Raw genomic sequence first — 21,499 nt, forward strand, 5'->3', positions numbered from 1 at the left:
GGAAGTATGGACTTGCCCCTGAGGAAACTTGTACCTTCGTATAGGGCACAGTGAATACAAGATGTTACAACAAAAACCAAGGCGATTCGAGGGCAGGTCCTAAACTGAACTTTTCCGAAATTTTGTGTGGGGGGTACCCGAAAGAGTGAACCAATAGGGTCCATATAGGAACCTCATCTATGTCTGGTAGAAATGTCACAATGTGGAAAGTATGGACTAATTCGGTTACTCCCTGCTAGAGTTATCGTGCGGACAATTTTTCCGAACATTTTTGAACTTTTGTGGGGGATATACCTGAAGGAGTGGACCGATATGGCCCATCTTCGAACTTAAATCAAATCTGGAAAAAATATTTCGATACCCAAAATTTGAACCGAATCGATTGATCCGTTGGAGAGTTGTCGTGCGCACCAGCCAGCCAGACAGACAGACGGACGGACATTGTTAGATCGACTCAAAATTGTCTGAAACGGATATCGTACAAACATACTTGGGGTCTAAAACCATTATTTCGATGAGGCACATTTTTGGCCGTATCAAAGTGTAAATACCCTCTTTAGCCTAAAGGCTGAGGGTATAAAAAATAAATAGTAGCTGCTAAAGTTATTTCGAAAAATACATATTATGAGCATGTGAGTAAGGCCAACCAGTATAGATTTTTTTAATGATACTAGCGGGGTTCCTAAGCTGCACTTATTTAAAGTTTTGAAACTTTAAAGGCCAATTTTTCTCAAAAACATTTGGACATGACTTAGAAAATATGGATATTGTAGCGATTAAAGTACCATTGCCTGCACGTAATAAAGAATGCAATACAATATATGTATGTGAAGTCCCATAAGCTGGAATTAGATCTTCTATGATGCTTTTTAAGGCGAGACCCAAATAATATATTGAGAAATATGAATGGCTATCTTTGTGATTAAACTAATCTTTCAAAAAACTACCTACGTTTCGACGTGCCTCGAAAAAATGTCGTTGTGATTAGAACAGCTAGGCCTGCTTGTAGTAAACAAATTGCAAAACGATCCGAGTCTCTAGACTACATCGTGGTGCAAGCATTAAAGTGTTTCATGTGGACTTAAATATATAGTATAGCATACAAATTGATAAATTGAAATCAATACCATTTTCCAGGACTGCACAAACAAATAGAAGACCATGAAGTGATAAAACTTTAACAAGCTCAAACCAGACAGTATAGAACCGAATCGAATAAGCTTTGGTATAAATAAGGGCATAAGACGAGTTTACCCACTAAGCTCGGATCGGGATGAAATTTATTTCACAGGCAAATCACAAATATATATATAACATTTGTTACGGAAGTCATACTTCCAGAGATATGGGCCTTTGAAGTTACGAAAATACCCTTGCTACTTAGTGAAAAATTTACAATATAAAAAATATTTTGTTCCCGTGCCCGAAATTAGCTCTTGTCCATAGGAAAAAATCTTAAACCCTCGCCCCAGGGCCGAAAATTTAAGAAAAATTTACATTTTTAAAGAAAATTTTTTTCTGGTAGTGCGTAACCTCGACTTACATATTCCTAAACAAGTTGATAAATCAAAACATTATAGGAAACACCATATAAAACATCTTGTGGCTTGTCATTGACAAATATCCATCACATAATATGAAGGGCAGATATTCATATCGATATGATGTATGACGTCATTTTGTATCATTTTAAAAGAAAAAAATAAATAAATGTGGAAAATACCCATTTCTATAAATGAAACGTCATTTTCACATAAAACTCCGTGGTGTTACAAATTACAAATGTAATAATAATAAATATATCATGAACAGTAAATAAATAAAATAAATAATTACATACAAATATTACTCACTTGTAAACCATTGCATTGTCACAGCGATCATCAAAGGCATAGTCGAAACGAAATTTGTGATTTTCTAAAAACTTCGTTAAATCCACTTTATTACGCGGTTCGTGAACAATTAACGTATCCTTGCGCGGCACCGAAATCACATCAATCTCTTTGCGATTAATTTCCTTACGTGACAGTGGTCTCTTTCGGACACACACTGTAATTTGATGATCTTCAACAGCAGCTCCATCAATTAAAGGATTAAATTCCAATGTTGATTGATATTCTCGTATCATTTGTGCTGTCTCCCAATTGGGATTACCGGGATCTTGATTCATTAAAGCATTTTTTTCCTCTTTGATTTCAGCTTGGCGTGCTCTACGCTTTTCACGATTCTCTTTGAGACGTTCCACTTCTTTGACAACATAGGAACGACGGGCATTACCAGCAGCAGTGGCAGCAGAATTTGAACCAGCTCCACCACCATATGATGAGGTATTACCAATACTGGAGGTGTTTGTTGTTTGACCACCACCACCGCCGCCGCTACCACCACCCGATGTGGCTGAGGCAAGGCGTGAGGCATTGTTGGTGGTACGTGATCGTACAATTCCTGTTGTGGGCGGTTGTATTTGTTGTTGAGGCGGTATATTTTCCACATGTTCAGCCACCGATGCCGATGACAGGATATTGGACGAATTAATGGTGACTCGATTAGTGCGATGACCGATGGCACCTTGTGTGGCATTGCGGGACAAATTCATGGGAGCTGTAGCAATCTTCTTGGGCTCAGGTGCTGCATGCACCACTTCTTGTTCGGCCTGTTCCAATACCTCCGGATTAAGGGCCAATATGGCCTCCAGTTCTACCTCTTTACCTTTGGTCTCTCCCCGCTCATACCATTCCACTGTGATTGATTTGCCCGATTCATTGATCTTGGATACAACAGCCGCATGAACACGGCCATCCGTTCGTTTAATATTGACACTTTGGCCAATTGTGATGAATTCCATTGTGGGAGTTGTGTTGTGTGGCTGCGGCGGCTGCTGCTACTTGTGCTGGTGGCTGGCTAGCTTAGCTAATACTTGTTTCGCGTCTATAATTTTTGGCGTAGGTTCACATCACAACACGACCAGCAGGCAGGCAGGGCAAACACAGTCGAGTAGTTGAAAAAAGAAAACAACAAAAAATACAACAGTAGTTTAGTTTAATGCAGTACAAAAATTTGTCTCTGTCCGTCCGTCTGCTTGTCGTCGCCGTTAAAATAACGTCAACGTTTGTATGACTTCAATTCAAAATTCACACAATCACACTCTCGCGCAACTCACACAGATGCAAGATGGCAAGTTCGCGAGGCAAGAAGAACAACAAGAAAAATACAAGACGAAAAGTGAGGTTTGGTGTCACACAGAAGAAAAAAACTCACCGCTTTTGTTGTTGTGTTCAGCCCAAAGGAAAAAAATGACTCTTTGGAACTAATAATTAATTGAAGTTGTGTTTTTCTCGTTTTTAATTATTTTCATAGAACTTTTCTATTCAGCATTAATGCGAGAATTTTCTGCTTTTCTCTCTCACTCCATTAATCACTCTGTACAACAAAATTTTTTTTATTTCAATATTTATAACAAAAAAAATTATTCTGCCAAACTACTAAGAAACAAAACTTCAATTTTCTTCTTTATTCTCACTTTACAACACACACTTCCTTATTTTCGCGAATTTTTTTATCCGCTGTTTGCTTCTGCCGTTTCGCCGCTGGCTGCCTTTTGACAGTTCAGTTTTGTGTGGGCTTGAATTTTTTTGGTTTTCTTTCTTGGCTTGTAAAAATTACTTTTTTTTTCAGGAATTTTCGGTATTTCAATAATTCTTTTATTAATTTACATTAATTTTTGTTACTATTTTCCGTAAAAATGATTAGATTACTCACAAAGCTCCGTTGCTTCGTTTAACAAATAGAAAATAACAAAACAGCTGCAAAAGGCTGCGACAAAGTCAAACAAAAAATTGTGTGTGTGATTCGCTTGATTCAATTCGCTTGCAATTCGAATACAACTGACAACTGAGGCGGCGAATATTGATTGCCTGCGTTTTCTTTCTCTCTTTTTGATTTGCCGTACATGCAGAGTTGTATATTTTAGTATTGTTGCCAAAAAGTAGGATGTCAGATATTCATCTTTAAATATAACGCACGAACACACAGTGACAAAAAGCTGCACCCAAAAACTTATTGGTCTGTTCCAGGGCTGGATTCTTGTTCTATGAAAACTTGAAATAAAACCTATTTCTTATTACTATATATTATTTTCGCCAGTTGCTTTGAATTCGTGCATGAAACTAGGGGTTCTTAGATCGAGTTCCCCACTACTGCAATTTCATAAATTCTTTGTTCCACAACCTGCAATAGCAATTTTTCCTTTATGTTATCGGAAAAATAGTAAATATTAGTAGATTCATGCTGTTCTACAGCAGACCAAAATTTCGAACGATTTTAAATTCGAATTGTCTTAAGCATAGTACACACGGTCCAACAAAACTGACAGTCATCGAGGTCTATTTCGTTAATATCAAAGTCTAGCTAAATAATTACTTTCCTAATCACTAAATTATACCTTAAATGTTGTATTTCAATCATTTTTAGCTAACAAAAAGTTTTTATTTGCCAGAAAATTGCCGTAAAAGTACGTTGACTGTCAGTTTTGTTGGACCGTGTGTACTATCCTTTAGAGAAACATACCATAAATTAAAGTTCATTAGAAATTATATAATACCCCAGACAGACGGCAGCGTTAATTTGCATTAACTGCCTTAATTCAAATTAATTATTATCCACATTCTTAATGCACAAAATCAAACGAAATTTAAACTGAATTTAAGGCCTGCGTACATAAGCTGCTCTGCCTGATTGCCTTGCTTTCCTGCTTCATTTTTGACATAATAAAAATAAAAGAATAAAGAAGGCCGAGGAAATTTCGAACTGGGTTGCCCTTTTCTTTTTTATTCTTTTGTCAGAAGTAAGCAAGGTAAGCAGGCAAGGCAGCTTATGTACGCAGGCCTTTAGCAATTTCAATATGGCAATGCTGTTGAAAATCAATTGTCTTTTGTCAAATTTCCATGTTTAAGAAAATAAAAAGGGAAAGCAAATCAGCAAATTTCGCGTTTCTTCAAAATAAGTAGTGGTCTTTCGCGAGTAGAATAGCAGCTAATCGTTTTTCACGCCTTCTAACAAATCTCTTTTTCAAATTTTTATTTTCACAAAAAATTGCATACCAATTCTATCGAAAATTATATTTTCTTCTAATTTTTTTTAAAGTTTTGCAATATTTTTATAATATTAAAAAGACTCAAAAATTTCGCGAATAAATTAAATTTATTTTTGCTTCATCGTGGTGAAAAGATCAAAGGTAGAAAGTGTATTTGTTTCGCATATTTTGGCGAACTTTCGTAAAGCTTTATGAAATAGTCTGCTGGGTACAAACAAACAACACAAACAGCTGTTTCATAAATGCAGTTATTATCGTCTGTCAGGGAGAAAAATTAATTCAAATTAGGACATTTTTAATGCAAATTAACTCTGCCGTCTGTCTAGGGTATAAGGGTCAAGGTTTTTCTACATAATCGAGTTGTGGATATGATAAAATGTTTGTTTCAATGCAAAGCTGATAAATTTCTTCCATACAAATGTTCTAAAATAAATTTTCAAAATCATTGAATTCGATTGTTTTTAAAATTGTTTGGCATATTATTCAAACAGCACACACACATACACATATTGTGTATATTGTTTTGAAGTTTTAGGAATAGTCGAAAGAAAAAAAAATAAATTGACAGAAAGCTTTAGCTAACCTTTCTTATTAAACCATGGTAGCTGCATATGTAAACCAAATTAACTACTCCCACTGTCATTGTGTTTTTTTGTTTTGACGTTGCAGGCACGGTCGAAAGAAAAAAATTAAATTGACAGAAAGCTTTAGCTAACCTTTCTTATGGGTACTTTACACGATATGTTTTTGACATATGAGTTGTCACTTTTTATATACAAAATGTATACGCAAAGTGACAACACATATGTAAAATTACATATCGTGTAAAACACCCATTATTAAACCATGGTTCAATTTATTTTTCATTACACAAGTTTTTAATTCAAATGTATGCGTTGTTTATTTGCCGGCGGAGAAAATAATATGAAAGAAAATGCCAAAAAATCTGCAAAGAATAAAGAAACAAAACAGAATTTGGGAGTACAGGGGTGTGTGTACCCCCTCTTTTTCCTCACTACTCTCGGCCGTAAACTAAATTTTCTTTCCCGTTAATTTTGAAGGTTTAAACATCGACTTAGTTATGTCGATGGTCAGACTAGCACGATTTCAACATGGCGACGTCAAGTTTATAGGCGAGGGGTATGAAGTAGTGAAACCCATGTACATGGTTTTCTGTGTTTGTTGTGTTGCCTCTTCTTGTTCTTCGCTGCAAGATTTTTTCTTCAATTTTCTTTCATTTTTATTTTCTCAAGCAAACGTTAACAACAAAACAAACATAAATATATTTAATAAAAACATTTAATTAATGAAATAGTGAAAATTTAACTATTAATATTAATTTAATTATTAATGTTAATTAATTTATGTTGTTTTTTGGTTTATTTATGCCTTTTTTTGTTTTTATTAGTATGAGAAACACAACAAACGCGAATGGTGAAATAAAGAGGACACGCAAAGATCTTAAATTTCACGTTAACGTGTGTGGACATTAACGAAATTTGAAAAGAAACTTTAACGAAATTGGTTTCATGAAACCTTGCTAGTCTGACCATCGACTATCGGGCATGACACAATTACCAAGGTAGATGTATCATCTGATGCTGGGACCAGCCCAGCTGATCGAACTAGAACAACCAAGTTATTATGTATGTTCCAGAACCTGCAAGAAGCTACTACTTTTTGCTACGATAACAAATTTTCCTATATATATTTAAATATCAATAAATAGTAAAAATCTAGTAGATTCTTGCTGTACTGAAACAGACAAAATTAATACTGAGCATTGTGTGAAAATTTTACGGACGAAAAATTTACAACGCTCGAAAACACCATAATTATTATAACCATACCTGCTTTTTGTCATAAACTAACAAAATATGCAACTGTTTTATGATGTTTTTGTATGAGGAGAAAAACAAAAATACTCAAGCATTAAAAAACGTGAAAATAAATGATTAAAGAAACTTGCAAAAATTATTTTTTTTGTTTTTAAATTAAGTCAAGTTATAGTACGTTTACATATAATTTCATATATAAATAATTTTACATCTAATTATATTTTATAATTTTTTGGCCTCAGATAAATGAATCAAATATATCCTCATGTCGTTGGTCAGACTAGCAAGGTTTCTTGAAACCAATTTCGTTAAAGTTTCTTTTCAAGTTTCGTTAAGCTGAAAACACATAAAACGTTTGAGTACAATTTTGTGTCGTTTCTGGTAGATGAATAAAGACAAAGTGATGCCAAGTTTAAATTTCTTCTTTATTCTTCTACCAGAAATGTCTCAAAACTTTACTCAAACGTTGGATGTGTTTTCAGCTTTAGTGTGCACACGTTAACGTAAAATTTCAGATTTTTGTATGTCCTCTTTATTTCACCATTCGTGTTTGTGGTGTTTCTCATTTAAAAATTCACCAACAAAAAGTTGAATTTAAAAAGTTATTTTCTAGTTTTTCGTCTTGTTTTGCTGTTAATGGTTTGCTTGAGAAAATAAAATGAATGGAACCGGAATAAAAAACTAGCAACGAATAATATAAAGAGGCAACACAACAAACACAGAAAACCTTATACATGGGTTTCACTACTTCATACCCCTCGCCTATAAAGTTGACGTCGCCATGTTGAAATCTTGCCAGTCTGACCATCACCATAAAGAAGGTTAACACGGCAAAAAGCGATAATATAAACATGCTATTGGATGATAAACATTTGTATTGTGAAATTATTATTTTTTCTCAATTAATATTAGGTCTGTACGATAACTCAAAAGTTTGTACAAACTTTTACAAAATGCTCTTCGATAACAAACTTGTACAGTAAAAAAGAAATGAGAAGTATTTGCAAGTAGTTGCAAGAACTTGCAAATACTTTTTACTTGCGAAGTTATCGAACAGGCTTATTATTGTGAACGTGCACATGTGTGATTGTGGATGTGTAAGCAAATGACGCTAAATCGGATGTAAAGGCCTGAGTACATAAGCTGCCTCACCTACTTGCCTTGCTTGCTTCTGATAAAAAAATAAAAAAGAAAAGGGCAACACGGTTCGAAATTTGCTCGGCCTTCTTTATTCTTTTATCTTTTTTATGTCAAAAATGAAGCAGGAAAGCAGGACAATCAGGCGAGCCAGCTTATGTACGCAGGCCTTTAGTCCCGGTCCAAAATAGAGTGATTTCATTGAAAAAATTTCATAAAATTATGCGTCCCTAGGTCGATCTCCATAGTTGAGTAATATAATGAAATTGCTGTAGTGGGGAACTCGATCTAGGAACACCTAATTATTGAAGTTTTTTCAATAAAATCGCTCTAAGGTGGACCGAGACAAACTTGCATTTATTTTTAGGATTTCGCAAAACCAGTTCATTTAAAATGCATATGTTAAGCTGAAAACACATCCAACGTTTGAGTAAAGTTTTGTGTCATTTCTGGTAGGTGAATATACCCCGGTTACACTTAACCGGATTAACCCAGTGGGTTTGGGTTTCAAATGGCAATTCCATAGCGCTAACGTCAAATAAATTCTCATGAAGTGGGTTAACCCGACAAAAAAAACTCTAGGGTAACCAAGGCATAATGTTACCGTACTAAAAACAAAATGCTGCCAAGTTTAAATTTTTTTAATCTTCTACCAGTAATGAACAAAACTTTACTCAAATGGGCCAAATACATACGGTCCACTATGTGACGCTTTGCGCGTTGAAAACAACAACCACATCAAAAATGTGTAAGTGATGCCAAGTTTGTTCTTGACGTTTTCATGTTGTGTTTCAGCTTAACGGCGTTTGCATTAGAGCATTTTGCCGGGCTGACCTTCATTATAGGGATAGGTAAGTCGACTTTCGGTTAATCGATTAATCGACTTTTTGCAGTCAAAAATCTAAAAATCGTAGTCGACTTTTGTCTGGAGGGAAAATCGCATAATCGATTATCTTGTGATCGATTTTCGAGTTTGCCCATAGATTGTGGACTTGGCGGTTTTACACTTTTGGCGGTTTTAAGCCCTCGGCACATACGGTCCGTTTAGTGACACGTTGGGACGCGCGTTGTCCCAAAACAGTTAAATTATGTTTAACTTTAATGCGTCAGCCATATTGTTGTTTTTCAAAAAATTTGGCTTCACTTACACTTTTTTCATGTGGTTGTTGTAACACAACGCTCAACGCACCGTATGTGCCGAGCGCTTTACAGTTTCAAAAGAAAACTCGAAAATCGACGAATAGTCGATTTTAATCGATTTTCTGCGGTTATGAAAAAGTCGAAAGTCGAGTTTTAAAACAACTGAAATAATCGCAAGACCGAAAAATCGCATTTTTAGTTTTAGACCAAAATCGAAAAGTCGAAAAATCGATTATTGCTTTCCATTACCTATCCCTACTTCATTATCAGGATTTATTTGACGTTTGCTCTATGGATTTGACATTTGAAACCCATTGGGTTTAAAATGCCTTTCGGGTGTTGTTTTTTTTTCTTGACTGCCCTTATATACAACCCTGAATGGCAACATCAAATTCGCTGCAAATTTATATTTTCAATCTGGAAATCCCTATAAAATGTCAACCATTCTCTCATGGAATTTTGTGTCTCATTCTCATTAAAAAATATGCGGTTATTTATGTAAAAATAAACAAATATCTGTAAATATAAATAACACAATAATTTAAGTAGCTTTTTAACAAAAAGTAATAAAAAATATAATTTTATTTATTGATGTAATTAATATTTTTTAATTTATTTCCGTTTTATTTTTGAAAATGAACAGCTGTAACTTGTTAACTGTTGTTGTGGGTGGAGGAACGTCGTTTACTTTTCCCACCTAGCTTGTACGAACGGTGGTGACGATTTCTATACAAACAAGAAAAGGCACACAACAAAAACGTAAAGCTAGGGTGGTAACGGCGACATGACTGAATGTCTGTTGTTGCATGTCTATGCATAGGAAAATGAGGAAAATTTACAACAAACATTGTGCAGACTTGGTTGGTTGGTTACAACAACTACAACAATAACATAGTGAGTGTGGTTGGTTGGGAAACAAAGGGAGATGGAAAACTTGGAACTCAATATTCAAAAGATACAATGGAAAAATCGAAAATCTACATACAAAACATTGGGGCGACAATAATTGCCAGCAACAATCGCAGGCACACACAAACCTTCATACACACTTCCCAATATTTGCGGCTTATGCAAGAGAAATTTGTTTATATTTTAATTAATATTTAACATTTTAAAATTTGTCAATTTATTATTATTATCAAATCCATTGATTTTTAAAGAATTTTTAACACTCTCACTTTTTTCTTTGAATAGCTAATCTTTGGCACAAATACCGTTTATAATTTTCACTTTTGCTTTTCTTTTTAAACTTTACTTTTGTTTATATTTAAGCCGTATTCACTTTTTTGTAGTTGAATTGTTTTTCCAAATATGGTGTGTAATTCTGTTGTCATACGATTATCGGCATTAGTCAATTTTTCAAATTTCACAGTTAAGATTCTTCTTTTAGCTACTGTTCGATACGATGTTATGTTTTAATAGTGCTTCAACATTAAATTGGACTTGCTTTTTCTCTTCTGTTTGGTGTGTTTAAGTCAATCAGCCGCATTGGCGCGGCATTATTCTTTTATTGTCGTGCTATGTACGTTTTGTTGGCTTTGTTTTCTCTTGTGCATTATCAATAATATTGTTGTAATTGTTTTTTTTTTATTCTCGTCACCTTAATAACAGTTTCCTCGACAACGGCGTTTTTGGTTTGGCCAATGTAAATAACCCAACGTGGAAAACAGAAATCCGTCGATAGGAATGTTGGTTGATTTTCCTCCATTCATCCACCCTTTTCTCCATACGTTTCTGTTATGACAAGCACCCCTCTTAATAAAACAATTTTTGAGTTCCATCCATATGTGTATTTCCTTTTTCCGGTTCCTTTTTATTGCCACATATTCTGTTTTCACTGTAAACAGCTGATAGAATTTATCGTAGGAGAGAGGAGATACACCGCAATTTTGTAAAAAGAAAATTGGGCTCAATTTGAGCTTTTGTGCCTCAAATTACACTGCATTTGGATTTCAGTACTTGCAATGTTCATGAGAAAGGGGCACAGAGGCGTTTTAACTTCTCAAGGAATTTATATCAGAACTAACAAATAGCTCTTAAGACCTTTTAAATTTCTTCGCAGCTTCCTACTCCTTTTTTACCCATCAATTAAAAAAAAAGTATGAAAGTTTCAACGTGTAACATAAGAGTTATGAGGATTTATTTGACTTATACTCAATCGAATTTACATTTGAAATCCAGAGGATTTATTAAATCCGTTTATGTGCAAAACTATTAAAGTTGGAATCGCTTATAACGACATATCGGTTATAGCGACCAATCCTTCGGTTTCTTGGCCGTCGCTATAAGCATGGTTGCCATTGACTAAAAAACTTTTCTACCAAAATTTTCCGAAAATGTTACCAAACGGAGACCCTATAATAGCCCGCATGGTACAATAATTCTTAGGTAGGCCACAGCTAACAGCTGATTACAATTTTTTTGTTATGGCTTAATCTGTCAAAACCGTGTTTACATGCAGAGTTGATATTTATTATTGATCAAAAAATTCAACTCTGTTTTGTTTTCATGTCAACATTTCGTTCTTCTTCTTTGTATAATCATACGTTATCATTGATCAAAACTATTTTGACGTTTTAAGCCATAGCGACAGGGTTGTATTTTTTGGCGATTCTCATACCTGGCCTACCTATGAATTATTGTACCATGATAGCCCGTTTCCACGGTACGTCGTTCGTTCTCTATTCGTTGTAATAAATTACTTATTTCCCCACACAAAATTCTATGAACGAACGACGATTTTTCTACGTTGTTCGATTAGAAATACTCTCTGAACGACGAATAAGTATGTCCCATCCCTAACAAATGAGAGAATTTATCGAAAAAATTAATTGTGACATGTCTAAATTCAAAATTGAAAAATTTGTTGAAAATACAAAATTTTTTAGAAAAAAGGAAAAAGATGAATGAAAATTAATGTACTAAACTTTTTATATATATGCAGAAGGGAGATGGTTTTGTTTCCTTCTTAATTCCACACACATTTCTTTTGTCCATTAGTTCAAAATCGCGTAAAAAATCAGAAACAAAAAGGAAACAAATAACTGAAAGTCTGTATACACAAATATTCCCAGCAAAAAGTTTGCATCCACGGAAGCAGTTAAATCACTGGTGCAAGTGTCACGGAAGTGCTTCTTTTTCTATGAATTCCTCAGTGAATTTTACAAGGGAGCGCGCAGAAAGGAAGCACTCCATTTTGCTTCCGCAGCACGCAGTTAGGAAGCACTCCATTTTGCTTCCGCAGCACGCAGCTAGGAAGCACTCCATTTTGCTTCCTCAACACGCAGCTAGGAAGCACTCCATTTTGCTTCCGCAGCACGCAGCTAGGAAGCACTCCATTTTGCTTCCGCAGCACGCAGCTAGGAAGCACTCCATTATGCTTCCGCAGCACGCAGCTAGGAAGCACTCCATTTTGCTTCCGCAGCACGCAGCTAGGAAGCACTCCATTTTGCTTCCGCAGCACGCAGCTAGGAAGCACTCCATTTCGCTTCCAGAGCACACAGATAGGAAGCACTCCATTCTGAATTCGAAGGAGTGACATACTCACAATTTATTGCCATTTAATAAAATCAGTTCAGAATTTTAATTTAATTCAGTCGTGTGCAATATATTTAATGGTAAAAATATAAAATAATAATAATGTGTATGTAATACTCTAAAAAACACTGTGAAACGAATTCATTTTTAAATGATTTTTTTGTTATTAGATGTTTTTAAATACTGACAAAATGCAAAGTTTATTATTAAAAAAAGAAAAAATCAACTATTGAAAATGCTTGACATGGCTGAAAGCATTTATGATTTAAATATTCGTAAGAATATATGTATAAAAATACCTTATTTCTAATTAATTAGAAATCGCGATAACAATAAAAAAAGAAACGAGATCATCATTACATGAAATTTGGTATACATTAAACGTTGTGAATAATATTAGAATTTATACTTTGCGCATAAATGAAATTATATACATAGGAAATTTATCATAACATGAGACCAGTCTATAAAAATTGTACGATAATGACATTATATTGAACACATTTTATAAAAATATCACGAGTTAATAAAAATACGACATTGGCTTTGGAAAACGTCGTCAGCAACATCCAATACAGTAGTTGATTCATCTGTGCTTTTCTTATCGCATGATAATTTCTTCGATTTCATCTTCTCCTTGCAATATCTGTTTTTTGCCAATCTCATACCCACTCTTATTTCCTCTTTAAAGGTCTTATCTGTACATCCCTCCACATATGTACCAGCTGAAATAAAATTAAATAAAATAAATAAAATAGATCTAATGGACATATGAATAAAATATTTTGCTCTGTTCCAGAACCTGCAAGAATCTACCAATTTCTATTACGATAACATTTGTTTCTTTACGTTTCGGAGAAAATAGTAAAAATTGGTTGATTCTTGCAGTTCTGTAACAGATCTTTTATGTTTGTTTTCTTTACCAAATAGAATACCCATTATCTTCGGGAAATTCAACAAGCGCAACTTATTGTGCGAACCGTCCAAATTAAATTGACACAGTAGTTCGGGATCTATAAATTCTGAAATGGTCTTTCTTATGCCCTTATTGCCACAAATCGACCGTACTGAAGCGATCTGAAAAACGTTTTAAATTATTGGATATAGTTCACTGAATTCAATATAAACTCACATATTCTTTTTCATTTGATTCATCGATGGACTTCTCCATTGAATTAAATTGGTCGACAGTTTTTATTGGAAATTTTTTCGAAAATGTTGGACAACTGTTTTTCAAATTATGTTTTATTGCGGTGTTTTCCGCTAGGACGTCCAGGACAACAGATGTTTGATCCTTCACATCTGAAAAATAAAAATTAATAATATTGTGCCAAATGATTAGATATGTATAATGACGTAATTATTATTGTTTTATTGGAGCTTTTTCAAAGCATGGATTCAGGAGTTATATAAGATTCAGGAGAAATATAAAGATGTGTACCAAGTTTTAAAGCTTTGCGAGCTCTGTCCTGATTTTAATCGAGGGCCATTAGGATCATATATTGGTTTTGGGAACCTTCATTACAGCAACATCTGGAATGCATAAATTAATTTTAAACACTGACAGAAAAATCTAATTTTTTAACACGAGTAGATCTCGTTCTGATTACAAAATAAAAAAGGGCAAGTCCTTACTTCCCGAGATATGGGGCTCTGAAATCGAGAAAATGCCCTTGTTTACTTGAAAAAAATACAATTTAAAAGAAATTTGTGTTCCCGTGCTCGAGATTTGCACTGCCCATAGGAGAAAGTCATAAATTCAAGTTCCAAGACAGCCTATTTAGAGATACATTGTACTGCATATGATACCGTATTCTGCAAGTTTTACAATGGTTCCCATATTTTCCATATCTCGGGAAATTTGGACTTTCCCCCGAAGAAAATAATATTTTTGTAATAAGGACGAGAAAAATTTCAGATTTTTCTGCCAGGTGTTCGTAGAATCAATTTGTTCCCAATACCTGGAGTCCACAGCATTGTGTCAATGAGACTATCTTCTTCCATAATTCAACTATAGCACAGAGATAGGTTTGTAGTTTCCAATCTTTCACAATATACCACCTTCCATCCGAATTTATATTGTTTTGTCACTGGTTTTCGTTGTTTGAGGCTGTAGTACTTCACGTAATTAATAAACTTAGATTTTCTCAAACGATAAGGATTTAAGGCGTGGTAAAAGAATAAAAAAGAAAAGGGTAGCCCAGTTCGAAATTTGTTTGGCCTTCTTTATTCTTTTATTTATATTCTGTCAGAAATGAAGTAGGAAAGCAAGGCAACCAGGCGAGGCAGCTTATGTACGCAGGCCTTTACTTTGTAAATAATTATGCAGGGATGGATTTGACAAATTGTTCTTTATTTATTAATGCAGAGATGGATTTGGCAAGTTCAACTACATAATGTTTAGTCCCAATTTAGATTAGGCGATTTCCCTTGCGGCAATTTTTCTCGTTCTCTTTTAAACTTTCCTCTTGCGTTTATACAGGCAATTCTGTTCCGACAAGTTTTGTTTTCAAAACAAAGAAAAAATACCGAAAATATAAAAGGAATTGCCTGAGAATTGCCGGTACGAGCAATTTTTTTCCAATTCCATTCCCCTAACGTGTCTCTCCTACAAACTGACACTTGCCGCAAGTAAACTCGCCTAATGTAAATTGGGACTTACATTTTTGGTTTCCACAAGTTTTGTTTTGAAACAATTGGAAATAATAGGTACGTTCAAAAAGAAAATGTAAAATTAAATAAGATAAAATCTATGCATACTTCTTGCTGAGGCGATATAGTCTAAAGACTGTTCAAAAAATTGTACAAATTATTGGGTAAACGAACACGTAATATCAACGACAAAGAATATAAAATTATTTTCATGCCTCTTGCATCCCACTCTTAAGGCCTCGACACATAAGAAGCATGGCTTGTTAAGTCAGCATCATCGGCTGGCATATTTGGTAAATGAACAAAAGGAAAATGATAACATAGTTACCATTTTCCTTTTGTTCATTTACCAAATATGCCAGCCGATGACTTCAGCCAGCCAGAAATCCTCTTATGTGATGAGGCCTTTAAGTCTTCGGCACATACGGCGCGTTGAGCGTCGCGTCACGCGTTCAAAACAACAACCACATGAAAAAAGTGTAAGTGATACCAAGTTTGCTCTTAAGCTTTCATGTGGTTGTTGTAAACAACGCTCATCGAGCTGTATGTGCCGCGGCCTTTATGGATCTCATGGCATGTTTTTAATGATATCATCCTAGTGTGGAACGCATCTTAAAGATTACTATAAAATGTGTTTTGTTCAAGAACGGTAATAGTCTACGATTTTTAAAATTTATAAGAAAGAATTTAAAAACTTGTAGGTTCTGGAACAGAGCATTAATTTTTCAGTAACAATATTTAGTATTTAAAATGACCCACCTATTATTTTTGCAAGTTTTATAATCAAATCGTTTCAAAAAATAAAAAGTAGGGGAAAGATGCTATTGTAATGAGATGTCAGAGCCACATTCGATTACCGTCGTCGTAATCGTGACGACTTCGACATTTAGTACCTGTCACTATTTCACAGCTGTGTTGTGCTTTTTGTTTTGTATTAAAACATTTGTATTTAATGATGACTAGCAAAAACACGAATACCCAGCTATTTGGCAGCTAAAACGAAAGTTAGCTACCCTTTCTAGCATTATTGTCCAGAATAAATCTGCACCAACAACTAAATTTACTCTCTGGAACAGGCTCCCATAAAGGGAATGTTTACAAGGACCTCCACTATATAGTAAATATAAGAATTGTAATTGTGAAGAAAATTGGCCAAACCAATTAAGGTTCATATTCGCTACAGGATAGTAGTTTATCCAATTTTTTCCTTGCAAGACATTCCCTTTAGGCTTCAGCCTCTTCCGGTCTGTAAATTGTACTTACATAGTTGTGCACATTTATGTTGGAGAATGTTTTGCATGAATTTTATTTATGGGATACCATTATTACAACATAATACATCATAACACATTTAGCAGAAGTGTTTAAGCGTACGGTAAAGACTTGTAACGTCTATGGTTCTATTATTGCGCATACCAGTGTATATATTTTAATTAACTTTTCTTTCTTTTTCAAGTTGAAAACACGAAACTTAATTTTGGTCAAATAGTCGGAACACAGCAATATTCCAGTTTGAGCACTAATATGGACATTGACATCATATTCCACAGAGAGCAGAAAGTTACATGCAGTGTTGAACATATCAAATACAACAAATCAAGGATTACGTATTAATTAATTTTTTGGATCCGTTAAAATTGTTTAAGAAGTAATACTTTATGTCCAGTTTTTCTTTGTTACGTACAGAAAGCTTTCAACAAGTTATTTCTGTACTTCGTAATTGCATGGAACTACAACAACAACAATATTAATTGATCCTTGAGAATGGGGAGTGCAAAAAAGCAACAATGGAATATTATTTAGGAAGAATTGGAACAAGTTGAGTTTACCAACTATGGGGAAAGTTTTTTCTTTGAAAATGCAAATTTTTTGAAGCTGCCGGCCTTCGGCCGGGCATTTAAGACTTTCTCCTATGGACAGGAGCCAATCTCGGGCACGGGAACTCTAATTTTCTTTTAAATTAAAATTTTCCTCTAAATAGACGCCCTTTAAAAGGGTAATCTTCGCTATTTCGGAGGTCCATATCTCGGAAAGTATGAACTTCCGCAACAAATGTTGTATATATTTGTGATCAGGGAGACGAGATCTATGTGCCAAAAGATATTTCATTCTGATCCTAGCTTAGTTGGTAAACTCAACTTATGCCGAAGAATTTAATCTAGGGTGTATATCGGAAAAAAAGTGTCCCAACTAATTCTTGGATGTTCCTATTGTCATTATTTTTAAAGTTTCTCCAACGTTTTTAGCCATAATGTGCCGATGACCTCAAGGGGTTTACACCAGGATGTATTGTGTGTATTAATATTCGGTTGTTTAACTTTATTACTATAAGGTAAACAAAAGAATGGTTGATACTAATCCACTTTCCGAAAGAATATTTTATAATTTGAATTTTTTATAAGAGTGAACATTTAGATTTGAGGGTATTGTGGTGCAATGGTATGCAAACCCGCCTTGCACGCTTAAGGTCGTGGGTTGAATTCCCCGGCCAGTCGACATCAAACAGTTTTCAAAATTGGAAGATTACCCCTCAGTAATGTAGGCGACATTTGCTGAGTATTTCAGCCATGTAAAACTTCTCTACAAAAGCGGTATCGTAGACACGCCGTTCAGACTTAGCGATAAACTGCAGGTCCCATATCATTAAGCTAATATGATTCGAGGTGCACTCATTGATATGAGGGAAATCTCTCTTGTCCCTTATGGGATGTTTGTGGAACCATTATTATTATATTATGGTATTTCCTCCAGACAATTGGGAAAGTTGTAGAACGTGACAACCCTGACAAATGCAAATCAATCCAAAAATGAAAAAATACAGCTAAATAAAGCAGGTAACACTATAATTTTTAATATTTCATTGTTGCTTTTGTTTAGCATTCCCCTTATTCAAGGATCAGTAAATATTGTTGTTGCTATCCCATCCAACTACAAAGTGCAGAAAGAACTTGTTGAAAGCTTTCTGTACAAAACAAAGAACAACTGGACACAAAAGAAATATTTTTTAAAAATTGTAGGAGATGCAAAAACTCAATTAATGATTAATACTAGAGTTGTTGCTTTTGAAATGCGCAAAACTGTAAGTACCTATGATTTATTCTCATATTTTTGATCAAAGTAAAGTTCACGGTAAAACCATCCATCACAATCAAAATTAATAGTTTATAAACCGAACCTGTTTTAACGAATCTGTGCACCTAAAACTGTGGTGACCATTAGATTAGTTACAAAATCTTATTTATAGGATTTTCTAACTTATCCAATTAGGTAAGTTATTGCTAGAATTGAAGGGTTTTCTTATAGTACTTACTTTTTATTTCTTTTTCCAGAATGGAGCTGCTGCTTACATAGGTGTTTTTGATGTCGTCTTTTATTCCATTCACGGTTTCTGAAATGACAACCTTCTTTACTCTTATTCTGTAATAATAAAATATTAATATTCTTACCAGTCAATATCTCAAGTTTTTTGCTTATTTCTGTTAAAAATTCAAATATGCTCTCCGTGGTCCGAATTTTCGTAATTTTAGTTGTCTGGCTCATTTTCCTAAATTGATCAGAAATATTATTACTTGAGGAGAGGAAAAAAAACACAACCATTTTTATAAGGAAGCATCAATATTTTCAAAATATTTCGATTAATGGGAAAACTTTGATCTATATCCGTTGTTTGCAAAGTTTCGCTGTATGCAATGCCAATATCCAAGGAATCAATAGGAAAATCAAAAAATGGTTTTAAATTCAGGAACTTTTTTCCCTCAAAACATCCATTTTCGTTTATTTTTGTTATAATCATATATGTTGCATTATCGATACAACATATATTGTCGGGTGATGTAGTTTTGAAAATGAATCCATTAATGGTTACTGACTTTAAAACTCCTTTTTTAATGACAACTTCATCGCACTTAGGAGGTAATATGATGTCATGTTGATAAAATTTGTTGAATATTTGTTGTGGTATATGCCTTGGCATTTTTATACGACTCTTCAAAATTTTAAGAAAATTCTCAAATTCATAAGCGGAAAAATTCATTAGATTCCCAAACTCACTATGACATTCAGAAATATGAAGCATATTATGTATATTATAGGAAAGGTGCTCTTGTCCGTAAATTAAATGAAAATGTTCAACAAATTCTTTGAACATTTGTGCCACATTCCTGAATGTTATTGCTTCGTTGTAAATTGGGGAACCAGCGAAGATCCTGTAACCAACGGATAGTAAACAGAAATGCTTGAAAAAATCGGCATCCACATAGTCCTTTAACAAAACGATGCCAGTGTAAAGTACAAATTGTCGAAATTCCACAGACTTCCACCTTCCCAACTCTTCAAGTGGCCTTGGCCTTCTGGAAAACTCTGCCGTTATAAATGGGACAAATGACAGTAAAGTACTGGAAATTGCGGTTTTTACAAGAGGCGAAACTTTTTCGGTCGTCTTGTTAGTTAAAAACAAAATAAGTATTTTTTTAGTGACACCAAGATCCAAAAGGTGCATGCAATCCAGTGGGAACTGTGTGACCATTTTTATTCCCAATGACTCGAGCATAGATTCACTGTCTAAAGCAAAGGGCTTGTGGAAATCAGCGTCATTTCTGCATTTAAAGTCTTCATCGGATCTTCTTAGACCAACCGACGATGAAAAGACTGTTCGGTTGCATATACGGACTCCTTCTTGTCGACAGCGATGACAACCGTTTAAGGAATTGTGACCTTTGGTACCACATATAAAGGATTTCGCTGGCGTGTCACAAATAAATGCTCGTATAGAAACAGTGAACATACCTTCCGAATTTATCGTGAATATAGGAATCCACATTAGCTGGCTTCTGTTTTCCAACGTATGTGTCTATTAGAAATACACCAACACGAGGTTCATTCACTATTTTCCCCAAAATAGGCCATAAGCCAACAGCCGAACTTTTATATAATGGAAGACCATCTATTCCAACATCCAGTTGCAGAGCATTTTTGTTAGCCAACACTTTCTTAGCCTTTTCCAACTGTTGCTTTAATCCTATATGCACGTATTCGCCAGGTGTCACTGTCCTTGTTACACATTTTATACTTTCGTCCATTAGACCAGGCACACTGATAGGAACATCCAAATTTTCCTCTTTCAAAATTTTAAGGAGACTGTTACAACATTTCACGGTTGGGTTGTGTTCCAAAAACCACTTCTTCAATTTCTCACGTAAAGGGTTTTTTTGTAATTCTGGAGTATATTCAACGTCCGGAGTAAACAAAACCTCACTTTCTGCAGACACTGATGGTGATTCTTCGTTGGATCTTTGATTTTCCAACATGTTAGCAATTCTTTTCTTTTCTTTTTGCACATCTCTTCTAAAGGAATGTCTGTAACTCATGTTTACGTGAGTTCACTATTTTTGAGAATAATTTGCTAATTTTATTTTATTTTTTCTTTTTCACTTACGCGCGTTTTGAGTTTTTGCTTGAAGTATTAGGATATGTTTGATGATTACTCATGGGACCAATTACTTGATAATTGTTTATGTGAAATGGATATTCATTAAATTGCAGTAAACATTTTTGGTCTGTTCCTTTACTTCTGAAAATGGTAAAACTGGCAAAAGTAGTAAAAGTTGTAAAATGCTCCCATATGAATTGTATTGTGCCTGAAGTAAAGGAACGTTTTTCGAGTAAAAAGTGGTAAAACTTGAAGATTCTTGAACGTAAAGGAACAGAGCTTTTACTTTTCTTTTTAACACGTACATTTTAATATGTAATATTCATAACATATGTATATATTTTAAGCTATGTTCCAGAACTAAAAAGTTTTTACAATTTTTACCACTTTTACGAGTTTTGCGTTCCCGTACACAAAATTTGTATGAAAATCGTTTACGACTTTTACCACTTTGTAAAGTACGGGAACAGGCCATTAATAAGACATTTTAATTTTATTCTTACTTTAATTTCATTTGTTGAATGAAAATTGAATTTTTTATCGTTTATACATAAAAGTGCTTGTTGGATGTAATCCAAATGTGAGGAAAGGGATTGCCTTTTTCATTAGTCCACTGGAAGCGCATCCATGCATGTAATGAAATCCTCACTCCAACTTGCACCACTTCCATTTTTT

At 34.4% G+C, this 21,499-nt stretch overlaps 2 protein-coding genes and 2 long non-coding RNA genes across 18 annotated transcripts in view; 2 read left to right on the forward strand and 2 right to left on the reverse strand.

The window, feature by feature from the left end:
- Klp10A (kinesin-like protein 10A) overlaps positions 1-10,956 on the reverse strand; it is a 31,465-nt gene extending 20,509 nt beyond the window's left edge. Inside the window, exons 1-3 of one of the 10 annotated variants that reach the window (XM_073975278.1) lie at positions 10,808-10,956; positions 3,259-3,420; positions 1,854-2,928 (exon numbers count right to left, since the gene is read on the reverse strand). In XM_073975278.1, coding sequence (XP_073831379.1) covers positions 1,854-2,845 — 992 coding nt within the window. In that variant the 5' untranslated portion in view covers positions 2,846-2,928; positions 3,259-3,420; positions 10,808-10,956. Of the gene's footprint in view, positions 1-1,853; positions 2,929-3,258; positions 4,108-10,244 lie in introns of those variants that run through there. The other 9 variants (XM_073975281.1, XM_073975277.1, XM_073975276.1 and 6 more) reach the window with 9 other exon arrangements.
- On the forward strand, positions 9,661-13,525 carry LOC141398088 (uncharacterized). Its single transcript, XR_012411619.1, has 2 exons — positions 9,661-9,770; positions 9,851-13,525. It is a non-coding gene; the product is annotated as an uncharacterized lncRNA (long non-coding RNA).
- LOC141398086 (uncharacterized) lies at positions 12,788-20,830 on the reverse strand. Its single transcript, XM_073975284.1, has 6 exons — positions 20,182-20,830; positions 18,843-18,940; positions 18,707-18,784; positions 13,877-14,046; positions 13,668-13,821; positions 12,788-13,469 (listed from the first exon to the last, which is right to left on the reverse strand). The coding sequence occupies exons 1-6, from the start codon at positions 20,760-20,762 to the stop codon at positions 13,261-13,263; spliced, it is 1,290 nt and encodes a 429-aa protein (XP_073831385.1). The 5' UTR covers positions 20,763-20,830; the 3' UTR covers positions 12,788-13,260.
- LOC141398087 (uncharacterized) lies at positions 16,268-18,849 on the forward strand. 6 transcript variants are annotated; one of them, XR_012411618.1, is made up of 6 exons: positions 16,270-16,513; positions 16,612-16,771; positions 16,853-17,044; positions 18,414-18,475; positions 18,558-18,663; positions 18,726-18,849. It is a non-coding gene; the product is annotated as an uncharacterized lncRNA (long non-coding RNA). The 6 variants fall into 6 exon arrangements; XR_012411613.1 differs by having other exon boundaries at positions 16,271-16,771; XR_012411617.1 differs by lacking the exon at positions 18,414-18,475 and having other exon boundaries at positions 16,268-16,771; positions 16,853-17,003; positions 18,520-18,663.
- Positions 20,831-21,499: the final 669 nt, after the last annotated feature.

The sequence above is a fragment of the Musca autumnalis genome, unplaced genomic scaffold (assembly GCF_047663935.1).
Source record: "Musca autumnalis isolate F117 unplaced genomic scaffold, ASM4766393v1 scaffold_3, whole genome shotgun sequence".
Lineage (NCBI taxonomy): Eukaryota > Metazoa > Arthropoda > Insecta > Diptera > Muscidae > Musca > Musca autumnalis.